Source organism: Vulpes lagopus, chromosome 16 (assembly GCF_018345385.1).
Source record: "Vulpes lagopus strain Blue_001 chromosome 16, ASM1834538v1, whole genome shotgun sequence".
NCBI classification, from domain to species: Eukaryota; Metazoa; Chordata; class Mammalia; order Carnivora; family Canidae; genus Vulpes; species Vulpes lagopus.
The window spans coordinates 61,372,734-61,397,987 of NC_054839.1; the positions used below are offsets into that span (position 1 = coordinate 61,372,734).

The window sequence follows — 25,254 nt, forward strand, 5'->3', positions numbered from 1 at the left end:
ACAGCAGCACATCACAATATGTACGACTGTTGAATCTTATGTTGTACACCTGAACCTAATATAATGTTATATGTCTTATATCTCAGGGTTTTATTTTTTATTTTTTTTATTATTATTATTTTTTTTATCTCAGGGTTTTAAAAGAGCGGGACCTTATTATGGTTTCCTGTCAACCTGGGAGTGAAACAAAGATAAGTCGTGAGGTTTCAGTCAAAAGTATACTTGGCATTGGGGCGACCGGGTGGCTCAGTCAGTTAAGCGTCTGTCTCTTGGTTTCAGCTCAGGTGATGTTCTCGGGGTCCTGAAATCGAGCCTCGAGTCCAGCTCAGGGCAGCTCAGCAGCTCCACAGGTCAGCAGTTTTGCCAAAAACTCCACAACTGTGGAGTCTGCTTGAGGTTCTCTACCCCCACCCGCCCCTTCCCACCTCTTGTGTCTGTATCCGGCCCGCCCTCCCTCCCTCTCTCTCTCTCTCAAATAAATAAATATTTTAAAAAGTACATTTGACATTGATTACAAATAGTAATAGCATGGCAGTTACTTTTTAAAAATTATCCTTTTTAAAAATTATTTGACTGGTAATTGTACATTTTCAGTCACGCCTACTCTGGGCAGATATGTTTATTGTAGCCATTACTAAAAAATATCATACTTTGTAATACGTATAGCCTATTTATATTATTATTTCCACATATATCAAAGTGTACTAATAATGAGCTCAAAATAACATTTTACATAAAATAACTTAAAATTTCCTTAAAATAACATTTGAATTCTTTTATTCAATTCTTTAAAGAAACGTCTGTTGAGTGACGTCTGTGGGCCAGGCAGGGTTCTGAGTGTCCGAGATCCGTCAGTGACCACTGTCCCTGCCCCAGTCCCTCTCCGCGTGTAGGTTCCCTTCAGTAAGCAACTGTGGTAACTTCCGTATGTTGGAAGGGGCGAGGGGCTACGGGAGAAACAGCAGAGGAGGGGATTGGAACGTGAGGGAGGGGTGGAGGAGACGAGTCGCAGTTTCCCGAAGGCTGGACGCGCCAAGCTTCATCGAGGAGGTGTAATCTGGCAGAGGGCGGGAAGGCTGGGGGAGTGGACCCGGCCAGCAGCTGGGAGAGGAATGTTCAAGCCGGAGGCGCCGAAGTGCAAAGGGCCTGAGGCAGGGTGTTGATAGTCGTACGCTTACGTCTTGACTTGATATTTTTTAAAGAATGGATGTTTCTTTATGTACAAGTATTTATTGATTTGTTTTCATATGTTTTTGGTAAAACTGCTGACCTGTGGAAGACACCGTGGAGAAAACAAAAGCTCCGTCCCTTTCAGCTTAAAATCCACAAGAAAAGGTAAAACGAGGTGATCGAGGATAGATTTAACTTAATGAGGTTGTACAGTAGCGTGCGAGATCCGCAGCCTCCCGGGACCCAGCGACGCAGAGGCCCGTCCGGCCGATGAGTGATGGCGAGAGCGCAGACCGTCGAGCCTTGCCTGGAGACAAGTTTGAAAGGCGATGGGGATCGGCACAAGGGAACCGTCTCCTGGGAGACGAGAAACTAGTGCCTGGGCCGGGTAGCAGGACGTGGCGCAGGCCCCCAGCAGGGACACGGGGGAAGCACTGGAAAGGCCGCGGCTCAGGAGGGACGTGCGGGAGCGGCGGTTGGCGGCCGTGACCCCGGGCGCGATCGTCCCCCGCCAGGGAAGCGAGCTGCTGCTGTGGGCCGGCGCCCTCGGTCGGTGCCCGCCGCCTGCCAGTCAGTCCCCTCCCAGGTGCCGGGCTGGGGTGCAGGGCCGATGACGGGGCAGATGTCATTAGTGTGCTCTGTGCCTTCCTTGCGTGTTTGTCCTAGTGGATTGTCATCCTGGTTTCTGAAGAATCTGGTGATTTCGGAATCTGCAGCGTAACGTTTCCCTTTGCTCACGGCAATTCAATGAGGCGTTCGCCTGGGTGTCAGGATCCTTTTGAAGAGACTGTTTGAGGTTTGTTTGAATCAGAAGATCAGTAGGTTAAAAAAAAAATAAAGAGACAGACCCATGTTTTAAGCCTGGGCTGTGCAACCCAGTAAGCCGGTGACCTTGGACAAGTCCCTTAGTATCTCGGGACATCAGTTTACCAGAAGGGTGAGTCACTGTGCTAGGCCATCTCTGAGACCCCTTACAAACTCCAGAATTCCAGGAAATAACAAAGCTTAGCAACCAGAGATCCCAACTTGCAGCTGCTTTCACAAGTAGGAGCGCTGGTTGCCAGCCTTGACTGTCAGGCCCATAAATTTCGTGACATCAGCTCTAAGCGATTTCCGATTTCAGCAGGCAGCTTTCTTGTTCAGAATAATTTTGCCCAAAGTTTTGAGCCTAAGAAATAAGTATGGGCGACAAGACATTATACAAACTGATCTCTCCTGTAATTTGCTGTTTAATGTTACAGGAGAACTTGTGTGCAGCTGTCACTGAGAAGGTGCAGGCTCTTCCGCTGTCCCTGGAGGGTCATGGGGGGTAGGATATACTTCAGCGACTTTCTTTGTGTCACGCGTCAGTGTTCTGGCTTCGGGTTTGGGCCTGGAGCAGGATATTCCCCATTTGTCGAATAACTTCCAGGACTATTTGTCCTTAAGATTCTGGAATTTGCCAGAGGCAGCCTTGAAAGTTGCTCTTAAACCGGGTGTCTTTTTCTTTTACTCTCCCCCTGCCATCCCCTTGGGAGAGCTACTGTCCAACGACCAACCGCATCTGGTTACTTGCAGTCGGCGTCGGAAGGCTCAGGGTAGGAAAGCACAAACTGTGTTCCCGTCCAGCTAAAGAAGGACGGGGACAGGTAAACCGTTAATCACCCAGGCCGACCCAGAGAGGAGGCAGCCAGCCCTGCACTTTGTGTGGAAAGACCTTGAAATTGCCTTTTGTGTGTGAACCTGAACTCGAACGAGAGTTTATGGAAAAGAATTTGTAGGGATCCCTGGGGGGCGCAGCGGTTTAGCACCTGCCTTTGGCCCGGGGCGTGATCCTGGAGACCCGGGATCGAGTCCCACGTCGGGCTCCCGGTGCATGGAGCCTGCTTCTCCCTCTGCCTGCGTCTCTGCCTCTCTCTCTCTCTGTGTGTGTGTGTGTGACTATCATAAATAAATAAAAATTAAAAAAAAAAGAATTTGTAGACCTCAATTTGGGTTTCTTTGTAGGTGATATTTTGAAACCAGAGAGGCTAAAAGCTGCTGTTGCTACACAGACCTCAGTTATCTTTTCTCTTACTTCCACGCATTGTGACATTTGTGTCGTCTTCCTGGAACTATGACCGGGGGTTTCTGACAGAGCGTGGAGCTGAGCTGGGAGTTTGCAGCTGGCGTATTCCTTCCCCCTCTAGACTACATGTGGTCAGAACAGATCAGGGTCATTCGGTTTGAGAGGAGGGGAAAGGGGCACCTCCCCTTCCAGCTCCCGGGGGGAGAGAGTGCTCCAGTGTTCGGGAGCCAGAGAAGCCCCTTGTCATGATTCATACACAGACGAATAATTCTTTGAACTCTTCAGGGCACGCTGTCAGAATCTGAAAATAGGGTTAATCAACACCAAAAGTCAGGTCAGTCACCGAACCAGCAGTTCTCAAACTGTGGTCCACAAGGTTAGAGCTGTTGTCATGATAATAGTAGGATGTTATTTGCCTTTTTTAACTCTCATTTTCTAGTAAATACTCAGATTGAATGCAGAAGCAGATACGAAGATCCAGCTATCTTCTATTAATGAGATTTGCAGAAATGGGAAATGGTGCCACTCTCTCTACTTAATTTTTTTGTTTTGTGAAATAGATCTTTTAATAGCATGATTTATGTGACTGTTAAACATTTTATTATTTTAACGAATTACTATTTTAAAAGTTTCTCAGGGGGATCCCTGGGTGGCGCAGCGGTTTGGCGCCTGCCTTTGGCCCAGGGCGCGATCCTGGAGACCCGGGATCCAATCCCACGTCGGGCTCCCGGTGCATGGAGCCTGCTTCTCCCTCTGCCTGTGTCTCTGCCTCTCTCTCTCCCTCTGTGACTATCATAAATAAATTTAAAAAAAAAAAAAATAAATAAATAAATAAATAAATAAAAGTTTCTCAGGGTCCATTTCTAAAATGATATCAATAGATACAACCCATAAAGTCCTTAATAATTTTTATAAGAGTAAAGAGAACCAGAGAATTTGAGAAATGCTAATTTAAACAAAACGACAGCAAAGAGGTAGATATTTTAGGTCACTGATTGCTGAAGTGTGGAGACAGTCATATGAGTAAGACATAAGAATGACAGGACTTTAGTTTTTTAGAATTTGTGTGGGAAGGAAAAATAATAGCACTTATTGAAAGCAAGTCTGGAGAGCGCACGAGACATATTGGTAGGAAGGGACCAGACGAGAACCCCACGGGTAAGGGGGAGACTCCTCTCCTCCTTTTCATCCGCGGGAAAGAACAGCTAGAAACCATGGGAAGGGCGGGCCTCGGGACATTTTGCCTTTTATAAAAGATTAGGAAATGAAGGTTCCTCCCCTTTAAATATTTGAGCAGAAGTCACTACTTTCCTGGAATTTCATTTCAAAATTCTAAATTTCTCAATAATTTTGAAACACTGCAATTTTATAGATTAAAAACAGCCTTCAAAATAGGGTCAACAGCTGTAAAATTAGGTTTTTTTTTTTTTTATCATTGTGGAGTTTCTGTTTATTATATGTTCCATCTGATTCCCGAAAGTTCTTGTGGAAGCTTGGAAGAACATATGTAATAAGGTAAAAGTGATGGAATTTAAGAAACAAAACAGATGAACATAGGGGAAGGGAAGAGAAAACAAAATGAGAGGAAAACAGGGGGAGATAAACCGTCAGAGACTCTTAACTGTAGGAAACAGAGTTGCTGAAGGGTGGTGGCGGGGGACGGGGTGACCGGGTGACCGGGTGGTGGGCATCAAGGAGAGTCCGGGGTGTGGCGTGCAAGTGATGAATCGCTAAATTCTACCTCTGTAGCTTATAATACACCATATGTTAATTAGATTGAATTTGAATTTTAAAAAAAAACTAAAAGTGAAAAGAAAATTTGGCATCAAGACCAGGGACCATACTTGTGTGTGTGCAGCAGAACGTGGCGAGGCCGTGAGCAAGAGCGCGTCGGAGCGTGTGGGGCACAGTGTGGTCGCGTCAGGACGGAGCGCGGGTGTCTGTCGTGCTCGTGCTCGGTCCCTTCCGTGGCGAGAGACGGCCCCGCGTGGCCCCCGGGAAGGGTGGAGCGGTCGGGCTTCGTGGCCCACGGCCGCGGTTTCTCTGTGAACCGACCGATCGGGGAGCGGGCGCTGAGCGCAAGGCCTGGCGCGGGCCGCCCCGAGTGTGCGCCTGGAAGCCCGGAGCGCGGCGGGGCGAGGCGAGCTGGAGGGTCCCCTGCAGAGTCGCGGCGACAGGTCAAGGCCCAGAGGCTGCGCTTGGAGGAAGAGGACACGGGGCCGGGTCCCGGGGAGGAGCCCCCGGCCTGGCAGAGAGGAACTCAGGGCGGGCGAGTGCAGCCGCAGGGGCCGGGAGGCTGCCCTGTGTGGCCTCCGTCTCTGCCCTGAATCCTCTCTCCTTCGCTGGCTTGAGTTCCCGGCAGCCAAGCGCCGCGTGGCACCTCGGGTCACACACAGAGGGAAGTCACAGGACGATTAAGATGGACTTTGGTTCTGGACCACCTGAGAGCCGAGGCAAACCGGAGGCACCGCACCCTTCCTTCTGAAACCAAACAAAAACGGTGGTTTTAAAGGTAGTAGTAGTAGCTTTCTAACACCGAATTTAAAACCAGTCACCCCCTTCTGTGTAGAGGTCCTTAGAAATTAAAAACAGAATTGTTACGTGAGCCAGCAATCCCGCTGATGAATATACGCCCCAGAGAATTCAGAGCAAGATCTGCAAGAGACACCTGCACGCTCTTGCTCACCGCAGCATGATCTACAATGTGCAAGAGCTGAGGACAGCCCAGGCGATGTCCTTTGAAAGGTCGATGGGTAAAGAAAACGTGATTCAGGGCAGCCCGGTGGCTCAGCGGTTTAGCGCCTGCCTTTGGTCCAGGGCGCGATCCTGGAGACACGGGATCGAGTCCCACGTCGGGCTCCCTGCCTGGAGCCTGCTTCTCCCTCTGCCTGTGTCTCTGCCTCCCTCTCTCTCTCTCTCTCTCTGTCTCATGAATAAAATCTTTTAAAAAAAGAAGAAAAGGTGATATGTACATACATTAAAATATCATGCATCCTTAAAAAAGGAAATTCTATCACATGCTACATTGATGCACCTCGAGGGCATTATGCTGAGTGAAATAATCCAATCATAAAAGGATAAACACTGTATGATTCCAGTCATAAGAAAAATCTAAAGTATCATAGAAACAAGAAACAAAATCAAAGAAACAGAAAGCAGAAAGTGGTTACCAAGGAAGCAAGGATAGGGCGGAGGTGAAGTTAATGTTTAATGGGTATAAAGTTTTAGTTTTGCAAGATGATAAAAATTCTAGAGACGTGTTCACAACAGCATGAATATACTTAACACTATTGAACAAAACACTTTAAAATGATTAAGATGGTGACTTTGTTATGTGTTTTTACCACACAAAAAAAATCAGTCACCTTCATGTAAATTAACCATTGGACCTTAAGTAATATATTTGACAATTTTCTGAACATTTCTAAAGTAGATGCAGAATGAATTTTATATGGAAATACAAAATGAGAGTTTTACCAATATTGGGCCTTCCAACGAGATTTCAGCTTTCAATCAATTTCTTTCTCTTTTTTATTCCATATTTAGTATTTAATCTTCAAAAGTTACTAAAATTCATAAGCAACTTTCCTTGAGGGTTTCATAAACGTAATTGGCAGCGATATGGAAGACTAGATTTCTTTTTTTCCCTCCTTTATTTTAATCCCAGTGTAGTTAACGTGGTGCGATATTACCTTCAGGTGTACCATCTAGAGACTCAGCAGTTCCATATGTTACTCCTGCTCATCATGAGAAGTGTGCCCTTAGCCCCATCACCTGTTTCACCCATCCACCCCCCCCCCCAGCCATCAGTGTGTTCTCTATAGTTAAGAGTTTGCTTTTTAGTTTGTCTTTTTTTTTTTCTTTGTTCATTTGTTTCGTTTTTTAAATTCCTCATATGAGTTGAGATCAAATGGTATTTGCCTGTCTCTGGCTTATTTTGCTTAGCATTATACCCTGTAGATCCAGCCATGTTGCAAGATGGTAAGATTTCATTATTTTTTGTGGCTGAATAATATCCCAGAGTGTGTGTGTGTGTGTGTACATTCAACTGCTGGTGGACACCTGGCTGCTTCCCTAATTTGGCTACGGCACATAATGCTGCAATAAACAGAGGGGTGCCTGTGTCCTTTCAAATTAGTATTTTCATATTCTTTGGGTAATACCCAGCAGTGTGATTAGTGGATCGTAGGGTGGCTCTGTTTTTAATTTTCTGAGGAACCTCCCCACTGTCGTCCACAATGGCCGCACCAGTTTGCGTTCCCAAGTCAATTTGTCTTTTATGGAGGCGGGTACAGGACGGAGACACCTTTGTTTCTAGCCAGGAGTGTAGCGCCTCTGTGTTCACAAAGCTTCTTACACACCTGGCTCCTCTCTCTCTCAGTGACTTCACGTAGGTACACATCGGACCTCACAGCTGTCTTTGTGATGCTTTTGCTGGATAGTTAAGAAGATGACATCATTCCTTCTTTCATTCTTACTTAAGGCGTCTGGGCTAGGTTAAGAGTTTGAAATGTATTTTTTCTGGGAGGAGAGGAAAACTTACACAGAGACTCTAATTCCGTTTTCTTCATAAAAATTAGATTTATCAAGCATTAAATCAGTTTATATGCTCTGTTACACAACAAGCACAACAAAGAATCAGTAGTTAATAATCTAATTTTAGAATATATTTCTGTTCCCTAAAGTAGTGCTATATTTTAAGAAACAAGAGATCATTGGCAAACTTTTTTTTTTTTAAGAAAGATTTTATTTTATTTTATTTTTTTAATTTATGATAGTCACACAGAGAGAGAGAGAGAGAGAGGCAGAGACATAGGCAGAGGGAGAAGCAGGCTCCATGCACCGGGAGCCCGATGTGGGATTCGATCCCGGGTCTCCAGGATCGCGCCCTGGGCCAAAGGCAGGCGCCAAACCGCTGCGCCACCCAGGGATCCCCACTGGCAAACTTTCAATTAAAGCAAGCAACTAAAAATTGATGTATATATTTTTTATGCAGAAGGTACTGTGGTTCTGTTACTGGAATCCTTCAGGACCTTTTTCACTGCACCTTAAGACTTAATTGTGAGCTTAGAAGCCGTGTAGCTGTCCTTTACTGTGAACTCCTCCTGAGCAGGTAAGGTGACCACGGAAATAGCAGAGGAGCCAAGCCCATTGCCTCCTAACCTAATTATTATCGATTGCTAACAAGTTCTTATATTCTGCAGTGGTTGAACATTACTTTTGGGGGAAAAAAGAGTGAAGAAGGAAGAGAGGGAGGAAGGGAGGGGGGAAACTGGTCAGGATATGTGCTTGGCCCAGCGTGGGGGCTGCCACCTTGACATGTGTGTGAAGTTTGGGGGTCTGGGCGGGGGCTGCAGACGCTTTATTTAAGTCCTTCCAGCACCGGGACCTCACTGTGCCCTGTCATGCCTGGTTCTCTGGGCGGTAGCAGAAGCTACGTCACAGCACCATGGGTTATAACCTCCCTGAATTTCATAGAAGAGTCCAGGACACCATGGGAACTTGTGAGGTGTAGGCGTCTAAGGATCCCCAGAAAACAAGACCATAGCTTTCATTTTAGTGAACATACAAAGTACTGTCTGTTGACCTCTAATCAGACTACAAAAAAACCGAGTAACGACGACTCAGGTGAGGTGACCTCCGTTACCAAGCAAGAGCCGTGGTAACTACGTGACAGGTAAATTCTTAGAAACCAACAGAAAGGAATTACTGTCCTTGTGAAACCTGCCACATGAGAGTTGAGAATGGCGTGTGTGTATACACGGGCCCGGGCCTGTTGTGCACTCGCTGATGACAGGGCATTCTGGCAACTTCTCTGCAGGACGATGTTGCCCAAGTAAAGTAACACGACCTTCTGCTGGACTCATTATGGAGGACCTGGTTTTCATAGGAATTCAGAGAGACAAGGAAGAGTAGAAAACGTGTTGACAGATGTACGGAGGAGCTTAATAGTATTACTCCATTTATATTCTTTATTCCACCTTCAGCGTGAAGCACTGGCTGTTAAATAGCCCATAACCTGGGACTTAACCTGTCTTGCCATTTTTTTTTCCTGCTTAATTTGATCTGAAACATGCCTTTTTCCTTTCCTTCTAAATCTTAAGCACAGCATAGTGCTTCATTCTGCCTTTGGAGTTACGACTGAGTTAAAGATCCCATTTAACCAAGCACTCTGTCCAGTATTGATCACCTCGCTGTAACTGCCACAAATCAAGGTTTTTAGTGGATCCATAGTGTGTCTCCAGCCACTGTGGTATCACTGTTTTTCCAGTGTTAATCCAGAAGTAACACCTGTGAGTCTGCCTTTTTCTTCACCCAGGGTCTACTGAGTAATGGAAAACAATCCCATTCACAGAAGTTAGCGACAGAACTCTTAAAAAATGATCTCAAAAAGAAATATGCGAAATTTAGTCAAAGAAAATTATTAAAAAAATATATACTAATGTACATAAAAGAAGACTTGGGAAGGTCAGTTCTTCCTGAATTTAGAGGCTTCATGCATTTCCAATTAGAATTCTTGTGTGATTTTTCTTTTTATGTAAAAAGATTATTCTAATAATCATCAAGCCACATTTTTTTAAGAAGAGAAACTAGGAGACACATTACCTCTTTGTTAACACACATTTTATATCTGCAGTAATTAAATCATTTTCATTTTGACTCAAGAGTAGAAGAGGAGGTCAATAGAGCAGAGTAAGGTAACTCCCAAACAGACCCAATTATATACAAGAACATAGAATATGGGAAAGAAGACATCACAAGTCAGTCATGGGTGAGAAAAGTTATTAAATAAAGGATGCCAAAGCAGTTGGCTTGCTTTAAAGAAAAGCTTCGATTTTAATCCTCATCTCATGTCTTATAAGCAGCTTTGAAGTACAAAGTAGCACCTTAAAAAAGAAAAACAAAACATCAGAAATGACTAGAGTGGACATTTATAAACAGTCTCTATCAGGCAGAATGTTGTAAGCTTAAAACAATGCAAATCACAAAGGAAGATACAGTATTTGCATAAAATTCATAACTTCTTGGTGTAAAAAAGCTACTTAAATAATTTTAAAAGAAAATAATACATTGTTGCTTAAAATATGACAGAGGAAGGATAATATCTTCACTTGATGACAAGCACATGCAAATAGATAAGAAAAGTACTAAAACCCTGTAGATAGTAGAATAGTAATAAAAGGAAATACTAAGGGCTAATAAACATTTTAATTTGTGAAGTTTTTAAAAATTTTATTTTTGCCTGAGTAATATTGACTTTTTTATATACATTGGCTGGCATCGAATAAAATGGTCTGTCTTGTACACTGTTAGAGGAGACAAATTGGCATTAACTATTTAGAAAAAAGTGTTGTTCATCTGTAACTAGAGCTTGAGAAGTATTTGCATCTTTATATCCATAACTCTACATGTCTAGAAGACTATCCAAAGAAAATAACCATGAAAACAAGGTTATTTATAAGAATAAATAGTATCTTAACAATTATTTTTATAATAGTAAAAACGTGGGTGTCCTAGAAATGTTAACAGTCAGGGACTAATTAGATAAAATCTTATGCAGCCTTCCAGTGAAATATCGTGTGGCCATTAAACATGCATTTTTCAAAAAATATTTAATGACATTTGAAATGCTCATGCAATAATGTTAAGTTAAAAAGGAGAGCTACAGAACACTATCACTGGTACTACTATTCCAGTCTAATGTGTTTTTATGAATACAAGGGAAAAGATGGAAAAGCAAAATAATATAAAAATTAGTAGTAATTAGCACTGTTTGGCAGAAGTATGACTATTTAAATTTTCCTTCCTGATAGTGTTAAGTTTATCTGTATCATATTACTTCTATAGTCAGAATAATAAAAATTTTAAATGAAACACATTTCTTTAAAAAAAGCACGTTTCTTAGTACATCTATTTCTGAATGTGAAATTCGAGTTGGCAAGAAAAGTGAAAATACAGAATATTTGAAAAGTATCATTTCATTGAATAGATATACAAGTAGATCTAGAACTTTGGATAAAATGCATTTTTTTATATCTATAGAACATTTACAAAACCATGAATATCTTGACTAAGAGAAAAATCTTAGTAAATTTTGAAAAGTAAAGATACTATGTTTGCTAACTATAAATGAAAGAAACTGGAAAGCAGCAACAAAAAGCCATAAATTTAACTGCTTGCTAATTAAGCATTTTATTCTAAGTAATGTCCTAATTGAAAAAGTAAATAAGTATATGTAAAATATATTCCTGAAATGCGTAAAATACAGAAATCATTTTATTTTATTTTTTAAACATTTTATTCATTTATTCATGAGAGACACCAGGAGAGAGAGAGGCAGAGACACAGGCAGAGGGAGAAGCAGGCTCCATGCAGGGAGCCTGACGTGGGACTCGATCCCGGGACTCCAGGATCAATCACATCCTGGGCCAAAGGCAGGTGCTAAACCGCTGAGCCACCCGGGCTGCCCACAGAAATCATTTTAAAGGAGAACCACTTTGTATTAAAACCTATGGAATACAGTCAAACCTATATTAGGAGATTTTTACCTTAAAATACTACCTTAAAATAAAAAGTTGTTGTACATGTGAATCTAAACATTCGATTTAAGTCATACAAAAGTGATAAAATACACCACAAGAAGATTGGAAGAAAGAATTATAAAAATGAGTCCTGAAATTAAAGATAGAGAAAACAAAAGGACAGTCCATGAAAACCAAAAGCTGAGTTTTAGAAAGTACTGATAAAATAGATAAATTCCTTGGCATATCTCATGTAGGAAAACAAGCAATAAGAATAGTAATAGCAGTAATAATATTAAGCATAAGGAAAGAAGTATAACCACATTATATATATGACCAGTCATTTCTGCTATAATGCAGCATGTTTTGAAAAGTCACTGCACTATGTAGAATTGCACAATAAAAGCTGTAAAAGGCTTAGGGGAAAATGAGGTTAGGAACACAGTACTCAAAAACATTGTTAAAAGCACATGCATGAGCACACACACTCACACACGCGCAATCACACGTACAGCTTAGTCCGTGGGACCTCAGGAATAAGGACGGGACGCTCATAAACATGTAACACAGGCTTAGCCCTGCTGCTTGACGGAGTACGGAAACATGGTACCTGTGGCACTTTCCCTTTAAAAAGACCTGAAGTGGGATCCCTGGGTGGCGCAGTGGTTTAGCGCCTGCCTTTGGCCCCGGGCCGCGATCCTGGAGACCTGGGATCGAATCCCACGTCGGGCTCCTTGCATGGAGCCTGCTTCTCCCTCTGCCTGTGTCTCTGCCTCTCTCTCTCTCTCTCTCTCTCTCTCTCTCTCTCTCTGTGACTATCATAAATAAATTTAAAAAAATAAAAGACCTGAAGTTTGCTCGTGGAAGTGTGCCTCAGAAGGATCGCAGCTCGTGAGTTATTTTGAAATGGTGGGAGAGGTTCTCTGAAATCCGGAGCCAAGCTCTAATGCCAGACGTGGGTCTGTGTGGCTGTCCGACGGTGGCGCACCGGGTGGCCGTGGATGTCGGACACGTGTGTCCCTGTCTTATGTACTCCTGCAGAGCTGGTTTGTTCTCTGTGCTCACCTTGTGCTTCTGGACAAAACCATGTAGAAGTGATGTGAAGTGTGAGCTGTGCTCCAGTTGTTCTGGGATTTACCAGTCATGTTGAAGCAAATTCACATTTTCAGAAAACTCTTTTAGCAGAACTACCTTTATATGAAAGACAGTTAAAAGGAATCAGCAGTATTATGTTAGTTCCACGGTAATATATTTGAAAACCTAAGGGAAGTGGATGATTTTATAATAAAATAGAAATTAATAAATTTGACCCAAGAGGGGTAAGAAAGCTTATGAGACTCGTAACTATAAGAGAAATGAGAAAAGTTCTGAAAGAGCTGCTATTTTTAAAAACCAGGCGTTCAGTATTTTATAGCCAAATTCTAATTCTTTGATTAATCTTCAGTGTATTCCAGAAGTGTTTTTTTTTTCTAAAGAAAAACTCCTTAATTCATTTTACCAAAGTAGCATTCATTTATTTTACTTCACTCTCATAGAGAACTTACTGTGTGCCAGGCACTGCTTTAAAAGCTCTGTGAATATTAACCAGATCCTCACCACGGTCTTTTGAGCCCATTACTGTTATGGAAATGGAAACCGAAGCGCAGAGCTCTTGGGCAGCTCGTCCCAGACCGTGTACCTAGTGCGTGTTTTAGCCGGGATCTAAACCAGACAGCTTGGCTCCAGTTCCTGAGCTCTTAACTCTTAGCCACTGCGCTTCACTGTCTCTAAATAAAAACCTAAGGAAAATAGCTCTGTGGTTCCTCAGCAACTCTCTGAATTGGGTGAAGCACAGCACTTGCAAAGCCTAAGACCTGACTTCCCCGGGGACTGTTAACAAGACCAGATCCTGTCATCTTCCAGAAGGAGGGGGAAGCTAAGGTCCCACGGAGCGATGATCAAAATTTAAAGCAAGGGAGAAGACGGCTGGCAGATAAATTCCCTCTCCATCCCTCCCTCCAGCGGATTCTTCCAAAGCCTGGTGTTTAAATTGTGTCTGTTAGAGATTCCCTGTATGCCAGAGAACTAGCTGGGCTTCTTAGGAAATACAGGCCGGCTGGGTATGTACAGCCGAACTTTCTCTGTTTCGTTTTGCTTTTCCTCTGCTCACACTGCTGATCCTGCACCTTCAAATAAAGCAGCAGTACTTAAGTTTTGCCTCACGCTCTCCCTTTTAAAAACCAAGCCGTGGTAGGATTTAAGGAGGAAGTTCACAGAACAAGAAATGAATATGGCAAATAAATATATAAAAATTGCTTTAGCTCATAAGCATTTAAGGTAATGCATATTAAAGTACAGTGCATTGTAGTTTTTTTTGCATGTCGATTTGGCAAAAAATTGAAAAGATGAGTAATATCCAGTGCTGATTATTAATTATGGGCAGATAGGCTGTTGCATAAGGGTCAGAGAGTAGGGAACTGAAATGCCGCATACTTCTGGAAAGTGAGGTCTAGCAGAGTGTGCATCATCTTTGAGCTAGCAATCTTTTCAACCTGTATATTAACCCATGTATTTGTGCATCCAAAGACATTTTGTGCTGTATTGTTATAATAGTAAAAAATAGAAGACAAATAGAATGTCTATTCAACAGAAAGTATATGAATAAAATACGGCGTATTCATGTTTTGGAGTCCAAGGTAGCCACCAGAAAGAATAAGTTAGAACCATATGTTTTGCCCTGGAAAGATAGCTCTGATATATTTTTAAATGAAAACAGTAAGTTGTAATGTCTGTAGTGTCACCCTAGTTTTGTGCACCAAAACAAATAAAAAACCCTACACACATTTACATGTGTTGATATAAAAGATAAAGGAGGAAGAAAGATGTGAAACGAGACACCAGACTATTAACACGGGTTTCCTCAAAAGAGATGAGGTAGAAAGTGAAGATAATTACTTTTTATTTATATATACTGAAATGTTTGATCTGTTACAGTGAACATTAAAAACGATTAGGAGTGGTGAGAAACCTGAAGCTTTCCCACTAAAATCAGGTTGTAGGCAAGGATGACCCCCTCACCATTCCTTTTCAACATTGTCCTGGAAGTTCTAGTTAATGCAATAAAACAAGAAAAGGAAAACAAAAGGCATACCGATTGGGAAGAAAGAAAACTCTTTGTAGATGAAACGGTTGTCTAATGTAGAAAAATCTAGGGATCCCTGGGTGGCGCAGCGGTTTGGCGCCTGCCTTTGGCCCAGGGCGCGATCCTGGAGACCCAGGATCGAATCCCATGTCGGGCTCCCGGTGCATGGAGCCTGCTTCTCCCTCTGCCTGTGTCTCTGCCTCTCTCTCTCTCTCTCTCTGTGACTATCATAAAAAAAAAAAAAAAAAAAAAGAAAAATCTAAAAATCCAAGCCACCTCTTAGAACTAATAAACAATTATATCAAGGCCACAAGGATACAAAGTTTTAATATATAAAAGTCAGGTTTTTTTTTTGTTTTGTTTTTTGTATACCAATAATGAACAAGTGGAATTGGAAATTAAAAACACAGTATCATTTACATTAGCACCCCCCAAAAATGAAATACCTTAGTTTATATGTAAGATCTGTGTGGGGGCCCCTGGGAGGCTCAGCTGGTTAAGTGTCTGCCTTCAGCTCGGGTCCTGGGATCAAGCCCCACATTGGGCTTCCCACTCAGCGGGCAGCCTGCTTCTCCCTCTCTCTGCCCCTCCCCTCACCTGCCTGTGCTCATTCTCTCTCTCTCTCGAATAAATAAAATCTTTTAAAAAAAAAAATCTATATGAAGTAAGTTATCAAACTCTGATGAATAAAATTTAAGAAAAAATTAAATAGAGATCCATGTTCATGGATAGGAAGGCTCAGTATTATCAAGATGTCAGTTCTTCCCAGTTCGATCTATAAATTCAGTGCAGCCCCAATCAAAATCCCAACAAGTTATTTAATAGATCTTGACAAGTTGATTCTAAAGTTTATATAGGGAGGCAGAAGACCCAGAGAAGCCAACACATATTGGAGAAGAACAAAGTTGGAGGATTGGCATTGCCCGACTTCAGGACTTACTGTAGAGCTATAGTAATCAAGACGCTGGTGTGGCTGAGAGAATAGGCAAGTAGATGAGTGGAGAGTAGAGAGCCCAGAAGTAGACCCTCATAAATAAAGGCAACTGAGGAGCAAAGGCAATACGATGGAGAAAAAGTAGTCTTTTCAACACATCATGCTGGAACCACCAGATATCCACATGAAAAAATAAAACCTGACAAGACCTCACATCCTTCACAAAAATTAACTCAGAATAACCCACAGACCCTAAAAGTAAAATCCAAAACTATAAGACTCCTAGAAGATAACATAGGAGAAAATTTAGATGACTTTGGGTTTGTTGATGACTTGTTAGATACTATAGCATAGGTAATGATCCATGAAGGCAAGAACTGATAAACTGTGCTCCCTTAAAATGGAACATTTCTTTTCCGCAAAGCACACTGTGAAGTGAATAAAAAGACAAGCCACAGAATGAGAGAAAACATTTGCAGAAGATATATCTGGTAAAAGGAGTTATCCAAAATAAACGAAGAACTCCTAAAACCCAACGGTAAGAGATTAAAATTGAGCCCAAGACCTTAACAGACACCTCGGCCAAGATCTGCAGGGATGGCAGGCATGTGAAAAGACGCTCCATGTCCCACGTCATCAGAGAAGTGCGAATTAAAGTGAGATACCACTGCACACGTAGCAGTGGGTAACGTCCAGAACACCGACCCCACCGAATGCTGCCAGGGATGGGGAGCCACACGGCCCAGCCATCCTTGCTTTTTATCCAGAGGAGTTGAAAACTTAATGTCCCCACAGAAACCTGCACACAGCTGTTTGTAGCAGTTTTATTGATAACTGACAGAATTCGGAGGCAACCCGATGTCGTGTACCGGAGAGGATAAACCGTGGTACATCCAGTCAGTGGGATACTATTCAGTGCTAGAAAGAAATGAGCTATCAGGTCGTAAAAAGACATGGGAAGTACTAAGTCAAAGAAGCCAATTTGAAATGGCTGCGTACTGTTTGGCTCCAGCTCTGTGACGGTCTGGGAGGGGCGAATCTTTGGGGGCCATGGGAAGATCCGTGGTGCCAGGGGTTAGGTGGAAACAGAAGGGTGAATAGAAGAGCACAGAGGATTTTTTAGGACGGTAGAAATAACTGCATGACACCGTAATAGTGGGTACGCGTCCGTATGCACACACAAAGACCCGAAATTAGACTGTGGACTCTGGACGGGGAAAATGATGTGTCCGGGTAGGTTCATCAGTGGGAATAAATGCATCGCTCTGGTGCGAGGTGTTAATGCGGGAGGCTGTTTTGAGGGGAGCAGGGGGCATGTGAAGAATCTCTGTGTCTTCCAGTTTTGCTGTGAATTTAAAAATGCTCTTAAAAAATTAAGCATCAAAAAAAGTTAGGATGATAGGTACGTGGACAGCTGAATGTAAAGAAGTAAGACGGATTTTTATTTTTATTTTTTTAAAAGATTTTATTTATTTATTTATTTATGAGAATACACAGAGAAGAGAGAGAGAGAGGCAGAGACACAGGCAGAGGGAGAAGCAGGCCCCGTGCAGGGACCCTGACGTGGGACTCGATCCCGGGACCCCAGGATCACACCCTGGGCTGAAGCGGCGCTAAACCGCTGAGCCACTGGGGCTGCCTAATAGATGGATTTTTAAGAGAATGTTTAACGTTTACATTTTGATGCACTGAACTTTGGTTAGACCTAACAAAATACTCCAAGCTGCAGCCACGCTTACGCATTGTGCTGTTTGTGAGTGTTAATAGATAAAAATCTTTTAAAAAGTCAATTTGGCAATGTCTATCAAATTTTAAATGGTCACACCCTGTGATCCAACAATTCTAGCACTTTATTTCATTGAAATATTGTTAGAGATATAAAAAGGTAAAAGTATTTCATGTAATATTTTTAATAAGGAAAACTGGAAATGTGAGCATTTAGCAGAAGACCGTTATTGCACATCGTCTGCAGGCATTAAAGAGAATGAGGTTGATGAACATGTGCTCATGTGGAGTGATTCGTGATGTGTTAACAGAAAAAGGCACTGCTAGAATTAACATTTTTAGTCGGAGAAAGACAGACGCCATGTGATTCTATTCATATGTGGAATTTAAGAAACAAAACAAATGTGCAAAGGAAAAGACCAAACAAACCAAGAAGCAGACTCTTAACTGCCGGGAAGGCAGTGATGGTGCCCGAGGGGTGGGGGCGGAGGGACCTGGGGTGGGGGCTACGGAGGGCGCTTGTGCGGGGCAGCGGGTGGTGTGCGCAGGTGCTGGGTCGCTGCCCTGCGCCGTGTCGTAACCTGACACTGTGTTAACCGTAGTAGAATTTAAGTTAAACGGAATTTTAAAAAGTATTTTATTACGTCAATGATACTTTTTATAGTAGTCATCTCTGAGAAACCATATCACAAGGGACTTGTGAGTGCCCGTCTCTCTTACATTTCTTTAAAATAACAGTTTTTCTTTGATCAAAAAAATAAGAAGGAAAAAGGCTGACAAAATGTCCCAAATTTTCTCCATGATCGTGTGTTTCTATTTTCATAGGAAAAGCAGATGAGCAAAAAATTAAGTGTGCCAGTGCGTTGAACTGGTCACTTTACCGTGTTATGTCAACTGTCGTCTGTCGGTTCCAAGCACAGGTCCGCGTGCAGTTGTCCCGCGTTGTGCCCGCCTGTCCTCAGAGGCGGGGGTGAGCTTCGGCCCGCGCCGGAGCCGTCTCCGTGTCATCAGGGTAAAGCGTGGACTCTCTGGCCTCAGTAAACACGCGTCGAACTAACAGCGGTGTCTTTTTTAAGATTTTATTTATTTATTCCTGAGACCCAGAGGAGGCAGAGACCCGGCAGCGGAGAAGCGGGCTGCCCGCAGGGAGGACTCGATCCCGGGCCTGGGGCAGCCGCTCCCCCGCCGAGCCCGAGCCCGGCGCCAGCGCGGCCTGTGACGAACTCATCGCCTGCTCACGGCGCGGTGGGGTAGCCCTGCTGGGCCCGTGCTTGGGTGGGGTAGCCCTGCTGGGCCCGGGGGCGGGGGGGGGGGAGCCCTGCTGGGCCCATGCTTGGGTGGGGTAGCCCTGCTGGGCCCGGGCGCGGGGTGGGGTAGCCCTGCTGGGCCCGGGCGCGGGGGGTAGCCCTGCTGGGCCCGGGCGCGGCGCGGGGGGGTAGCCCTGCTGGGCCCGGGCGCGGGGGTGGGGGTAGCCCTGCTGGGCCCAGGCGCGGGGGGCCTGGCCGCCGTCTGCTGTCCCGCCCGGCTCCCCGCCGCAGGACGACTTTGCTCTTTAAAAAATCCGCCCGCTGCCTTGGTCGGTGCAACTCCCGCCATAAGCAGCGAGCGAGCTGCTGCGCCCTAAAGGAGGACGGGTAGGGACAGAAGTGACAAGTTGACTAATGTTCGTGCTGAGAGAATCTGGGGCAAGAAAACCCGTTTTGTCGCGGAGCTTCCTGGGGGGACCCGGCAGCACCGTGGACACCGCGGCCCTGGTCACCGCGGGCCCGCACCGCCTCGGCTCTGTGGCGCCGACCCCAGAATCCACGACGTCAGTGTTCCCTCTACAGGGTTGCACTGTGCCAGCCCGCAGGCGGCCGAGAGCAGTCAGGGCGTTCACACGTGTGTCCTCCCACACGCCGTCCTGCAAGTCCCGGAGGAAGAGTCTGGAAGCCTCCGAATGTTCTGAGAAGACTCATGGTTGTGTTTCCAAGCCCAGATGAAGGCCTCAGTTCATTATCCTCTGCAGCTCCCTCATGCTGACGACCTACGGCCTCAGAGTACGCGGACGTTCTGCATCTGAGAGCAGCTCGAGGACCCGCCGGCTGGAGCTGCCTCTGCACACGCGTCCTCGGGCCGTGGCTGCCTCGGGGAAGTGCGCCCACGCGCTCCCACAGCTCACCCGCTCCCGCCGCGTGTCCTCACAAGGAGCGTGCGCAGCAGGTCACACAGCGACTATTTTGAGTGAATTTGACGTCCAGACCCATGTCACGAGGTTCGGAGGCGCCTTTCACTTACCGTTCGCTTGGTACCTAGCGATGCTACCTCCCGAAGACGTCGTGCCCTGCGCGGTAGGGACGCGGCGGTGGCGTAGCGAGGCCGGGAGGTCGCCTTGCGACGCCATCGTGGGCAGTGAGTCACGGACACCAGACGGGGCCCTCAGAGCACCTCATCGGCTCCTCCAGGAGAGCGTCGCCGTCCACTTGCAGATGCTCAGCTCTAGCAATTTGAATGAGAATCATCTTCAAAACTGACCAGTGTCAGGGCTGAGCTGGACCCAGTTGTCTTCTCACACATACTCAAAAAAAAAAAAAAAAAACCCTCCACTCCGGTGTTACAAGTTACAATCGTATTGGATCGTATTCACGATTGTTACTTTTACAGACGTGCGGAGCCGACTGGCAAAGCACCAGCGTCACTGAGGGGCCGTGATCACGTGTCCTGGCGCAGTGTGGTTTTAGCGCCACAGTTAGTCAAAGATTTCTTTTTGCTTCATCTTTTTCTTCTCTCTTTACAGGAGTTTATTTTGTCAGAAGATTATAACAAGATGACTCCCGTGAGAAACTATCAAGGTAGGAATGAGAACAGTGTTTTTACCTCGACTTTGAAATGTTCCTTGATGGCTTCACTTTACAATAGTCGGGGACCCTCCTGAGGTTGGGTGACCTCCCTGTGGCCCTGTCGCTGATAAAGTGCAGAACCAGACCAGTCGTCGTGACTCCAGAACCTCCAGCTTTTGCCCTTGGTCTCCCTGCTGCCCCAACTGCCCCAGAGCCGCGCGGCACGCACAGGGATGGGGCAGGTGTTGGGGTGAGCTGCTTTACTTGGGGCTCATTTCACTTTATGCTGTTTAAGGGAAAGGAATTGCAGTCTCCTTGTGTCAACACTGGCAGGGTACCACCGATGGGTCAGGAGCCACTTTCTGGAATGGTTTCTTCATCCAGATCAATAATGTTATGGGATCTGGGACCCCTGGGTGGCTCCGGGGTTGAGCACCTGCCTTCGGCTCAGGGCGTGACCCCGGGGTCCTGGGATCAAGTCCCGTGTCAGGCTCCCCACAGGGAGCCTGCTCCTCCCTCTGCCTGTGTCTCTGCCTCTCTCTGTGTGTCTCATGAATGAATAAATAAAATCTTAAAAAAAAATAATGTTATGGGATCAGAACATTGGAGATGGATCTTTTAAGACTTAGAGGTTGTTTCATTCCCATTTCTTGACTCCCTCCCTCCTGCATGATAACCATCCAGACTCCCTTCTGATACCTCCAGAGACCTACCTAGCAGCCCATCCTGATTTTGTAAAATTTGTAGCATTAAGTTCTTTATTTCTAGATTTTGAGCCAAAGTTCATTTCCTTATGGATTTATTCTTTAATCTTTTTCACATGACACTTACAAGTATTCATTTAGTACGTACTGGGTTCCAGTAATTGAGGATTATAATAGGGAACAAGACATGTATAGTATCTGCCTATAAGCAGTTTATAATTATGTGGGGGTTACACGCCGGTAACCAGGTCACTAAAATGTTGTATTATAAATACTAGACTGTTCCCCTGTTGGTGTTCGTCCAGCCTGTTGGAGCCAGAGAAACTGACTACCCTGAGATAATAAATAATTACTGTGTTAAGCCATTAGGTTTTGGTGTAATTTGTTATATAGTAGATAACATATCTATATACATATATTATATATGTAACATAACTATAGAATGGCATTTCCTTCCCTTCCTGGTCACTGTCCCACTATACAGGGCAAACCTTCTGACAGCCACTTTATCCTGTGGGCTCAACTCAAACCCCTTAATGGTTCTCACTTAAGTTTTATTAGGCCATAACTCCTATACTTTTGAAGCTGTTGCTTTTTTGAGGGGGAAGGAGTTGTTGTTGTTGTTTTACCCTAAATACTGGACTACACATTATTCACCATCTCATTTTATTTAGTCCATCATCTCAGCTTACCAAGACATTTCGAAATCCCAGTTGTCGTTAAATCTTATTTTATGGAATACTAAGCCCAGGAGAGAAACAAGAAGGAGAGTCTCACGTTCCAGAAGCAGAGAGAGAACTCAAAGTGATATGCATACTACCCGGCACTGCAGCTATCTTGGGGAGAAAAATAGAACTTCTGATAGCTAGAAGCTTTTGTTTGAATATTCCCTTAGGGGCAGGAGATGAGGCCCAGGGCTTGAATGAGTTGGGGAGTTGCAACTCATATTTTCATATAAAGATGAAATCCATAAAGGGTTATATCCCCATGAAAAAGAGAGGACCAAAACAGTGCACTTACTGGCCCAGAGGACCGTAGCGTACTTTATTCCTGATCTCGAATCTGGATAGAAGGGAGGAGTCTTCCAGATAAATGAAAATTGCAACCTAAGATTTTGGATTTGGATTACAAATTTCAATCATTCACGTGGTGCTAGAATCTCCAGGTTAGAAATTTAACCTAAAAATTGGTCCTGGGCCAGTGGTATCTTGATGGTACCTGCTAGAAGTAAATTTGAAAGCTCTCTTCAGCAAATAAGTCACACAAAGATCCTGCAGCAAAAACAAGCCCTGCTTAAAATGAATACATAATAATAAAAATAAAATTATAAAAATTAAAGGAATCAATCCACTATGAGTAAATATTAACAGATGTCAAAAATGGAGGTGAAATAATTTTTTCAGGCATAAAAGAATGAAGAGAACTCATAGACCTGCACTAAAGGAAATGTTAAAGGAAGTTCTTCAGGAAGGAAGAAAATGAGGCCAAAGGAAAATAGGAATCTACTACACAAAAGGATGAAGAGTACCAGGCATGGTTACTATAAGATTTTCTTTTCTTGTTATTTAAATCTTATGAAAAGATAATTTGCTGTCTAACTAAAAATAATAATAAAGTAGCATGAGGGTCATAACGTGAAATTAAGATGTTCGACATCAGTAACTTAACAAAAGCCAAGACGTGGGGAGCAATGGAAGTGAACTGTTCGTAAGACTCTTGCTCTACGTGTGAGTGATGATCATCACTTGAAGGAAGACTGTGATAAGTTAAAGATGTAAACTCCTGGCCTTAAAGCAACCATAAAATAACAACTCAGAAAGTTACAATTAGTAAGCCAACCAAGGAGATAAAGCTGAATCATTAAAATCATTCTCAACACCCCCCCCCCCCAAAAAAAGAGTAAGAGGAAAAAGAACACGTGGGAAAATGAAAAACAAATAGCAAGGTGATGGATTTAAACCTAACAGCTATCAATAATATTAAATGTCTGTGGTCTAAGGCCAATTAAAAGACAGAGGCCATCAGATTTTTTTTATTTTTTTTATTTTTTTTTTATTTTTTATTTTTTAAATTTTTATTTATTTATGATAGTCACACAGAGAGAGAGAGAGGCAGAGACACAGGCAGAGGGAGAAGCAGGCTCCATGCACCGGGAGCCCGACGTGGGATTCGATCCCGGGTCTCCAGGATCGCGCCCTGGGCCAAAGGCAGGCGCCAAACCGCTGCGCCACCCAGGGATCCCATCATCAGATTTTTTTAAAAGATTTTATTTATTTATTCATGACAGACACACACATACAGAGGCCTTCAGATTGAGTGAAAAAAGGAGACCCAAATATAAACCACCTATAAGTAATGCACTTTATTTTTTTTTAAAGATTTTATTTATTTACTCATGAGACAGAGAGAGAGAGAGAGAGGCAGAGACACAGGCAGAGGGAGCAGCAGGCTCCACGCAGGGAGCCCGACGTGGGACTCGATCCCTGGTCCCCAGGATCACGCCCTGGGCTGAAGGCGGCGCTAAACTGCTGAGCTACCCGGGCTGCCCAAGAAATGCACTTTAAATATAAAGACATAAAGCAGTTACAAATAAAAGGGTAGCAAAAAATATTCCATGCAAACACTAGTCAGAAGAAGGCTGGAGTGGCTGTGTTAGTAGTAGTCAAGCAGACTTCAGAGGAAAGAATATCCTCAGGGATAAGGGATTATATTGCCAGAGATTATTTCATAATGATTAAAGGGTCAGTCCTTGAGGAGGGCGTAACTATCCTGAATGTTCAGCCTCTTAATAAACGTAGCTTTGAAATTTGTGAAGCAAAACCCAGTGAAACTGCATGAGGAGAAAGAGACACATCCTCAAATTTAGTCGGAAATGTTAGTACTCCTCTTAATGATTGATGGATATAGATCAACAATTGACAGAATAAGTAGGCAGAAAATGAGTAAGGTATAAAAGGCTTGCCCCGTACCCAGCCGGCTTGCCCTCGTCGACATCTGCAGAACATTCCATTCAACTAAAGCAGGAGACACACTGTTTTCAACCTCACACGGAGCCTTTATCAAGGTAGACCACGTTCTGGGCCGTAAAATGGGTCTGAGTAAATTTGGAAGAATTCAGGTCATGCAAGGTGTGTTCTCTGGTCAAAAGGGTATTGAAGCAGGAGTCAGTAACAGAAAGGTCTCTGGAAAATCCCCGAATGTTAGGAGGCTGAGTAACGACGGGCCGACTGAATAATCCATGGGTCAAAGAAGAAGTCAAAATGGAAGTAACGTACCACACTCCATGGTACGCTGCTAACGTGGTACCTGAGGGGACATGTGGAGCACTAAACGCCTACGTTAGGAGAGAGGAAAGGTCCCAAATCAGCGACCTCGGTTTCCACATCAAAAAACCAGAAACAGAAGAACAAGTAGAAACAGAAGCCAAGCAGAAGAGAAGAGAGATCATAGCAGAAGTCCATAAAATAGAAAACAGAAAATAAAGAAACATCAGTGACACCGAAAACTGTTGTTTGTGTTTTGAGAAGATAAATAAACGTGATAAACCTCTGGCCAGACTTACCAGAAAAATAAAAGAGAGAGAGAAGATGCAAGTTACCAGTGTCAGGAACAAGGAAAGTGATAGTATTAGAGATTGTGGGCACATTTAAGGATAATAAGGAATTTCGTGAACAACTTTATGCAAATAAATTTGGCAATCTCAGTGAAAGGAATCTTTGAAAAGTAAAAGTTGTGAAAGGTCATTCAGGAAGAAAGAGATAACCCTAATAACCTTGTATCTACCAAAGAGATTGCTTTATAACTAAGACCTTCCCACAAAGAAAACCCCAGGTCCAGATGGCTTTCCTGGTGAATTTTATCAGACATATAAGGAAGAAATAATACAAACTCTCCACAAACTCTTTCAGAAAAAGACTTTCCAACTGATTTTTGAAGTCAGCATTACCTGATGCTAAAGGTAGGCAAAGACAAAACAAGAAAAGAAATGCACCGGCCAACCTTCCCCGTGAAAACGGAGGCAGGGGCACCTGGGTGGCTCCATGCCTGGGGCTCGGGGCGTGACCCTGGGGTCCCGGGATCGAGTCCCACGTCGGGCTCCCCACAGGGAGCCTGCTTCTCCCTCTGCCTGTGTCTCTGCCTCTCTCTCTGGATCTCTCATGAATAAATAAATAAATAAAATCTTAAAAAAAAAAAAAAAAGAAAGAAAGAACA

At 43.9% G+C, this 25,254-nt stretch overlaps 1 protein-coding gene across 4 annotated transcripts in view; it reads left to right on the top strand.

The window, feature by feature from the left end:
• Positions 1-25,254, top strand: part of WDFY2 (WD repeat and FYVE domain containing 2) — a 158,012-nt gene that overhangs the window by 92,275 nt on the left and 40,483 nt on the right. For all 4 annotated transcript variants that reach the window (XM_041731090.1, XM_041731088.1, XM_041731089.1 and 1 more), the window contains exon 4: positions 20,296-20,350. In XM_041731090.1, coding sequence (XP_041587024.1) covers positions 20,296-20,350 — 55 coding nt within the window. The remainder of the gene's footprint in view (positions 1-20,295; positions 20,351-25,254) is intronic.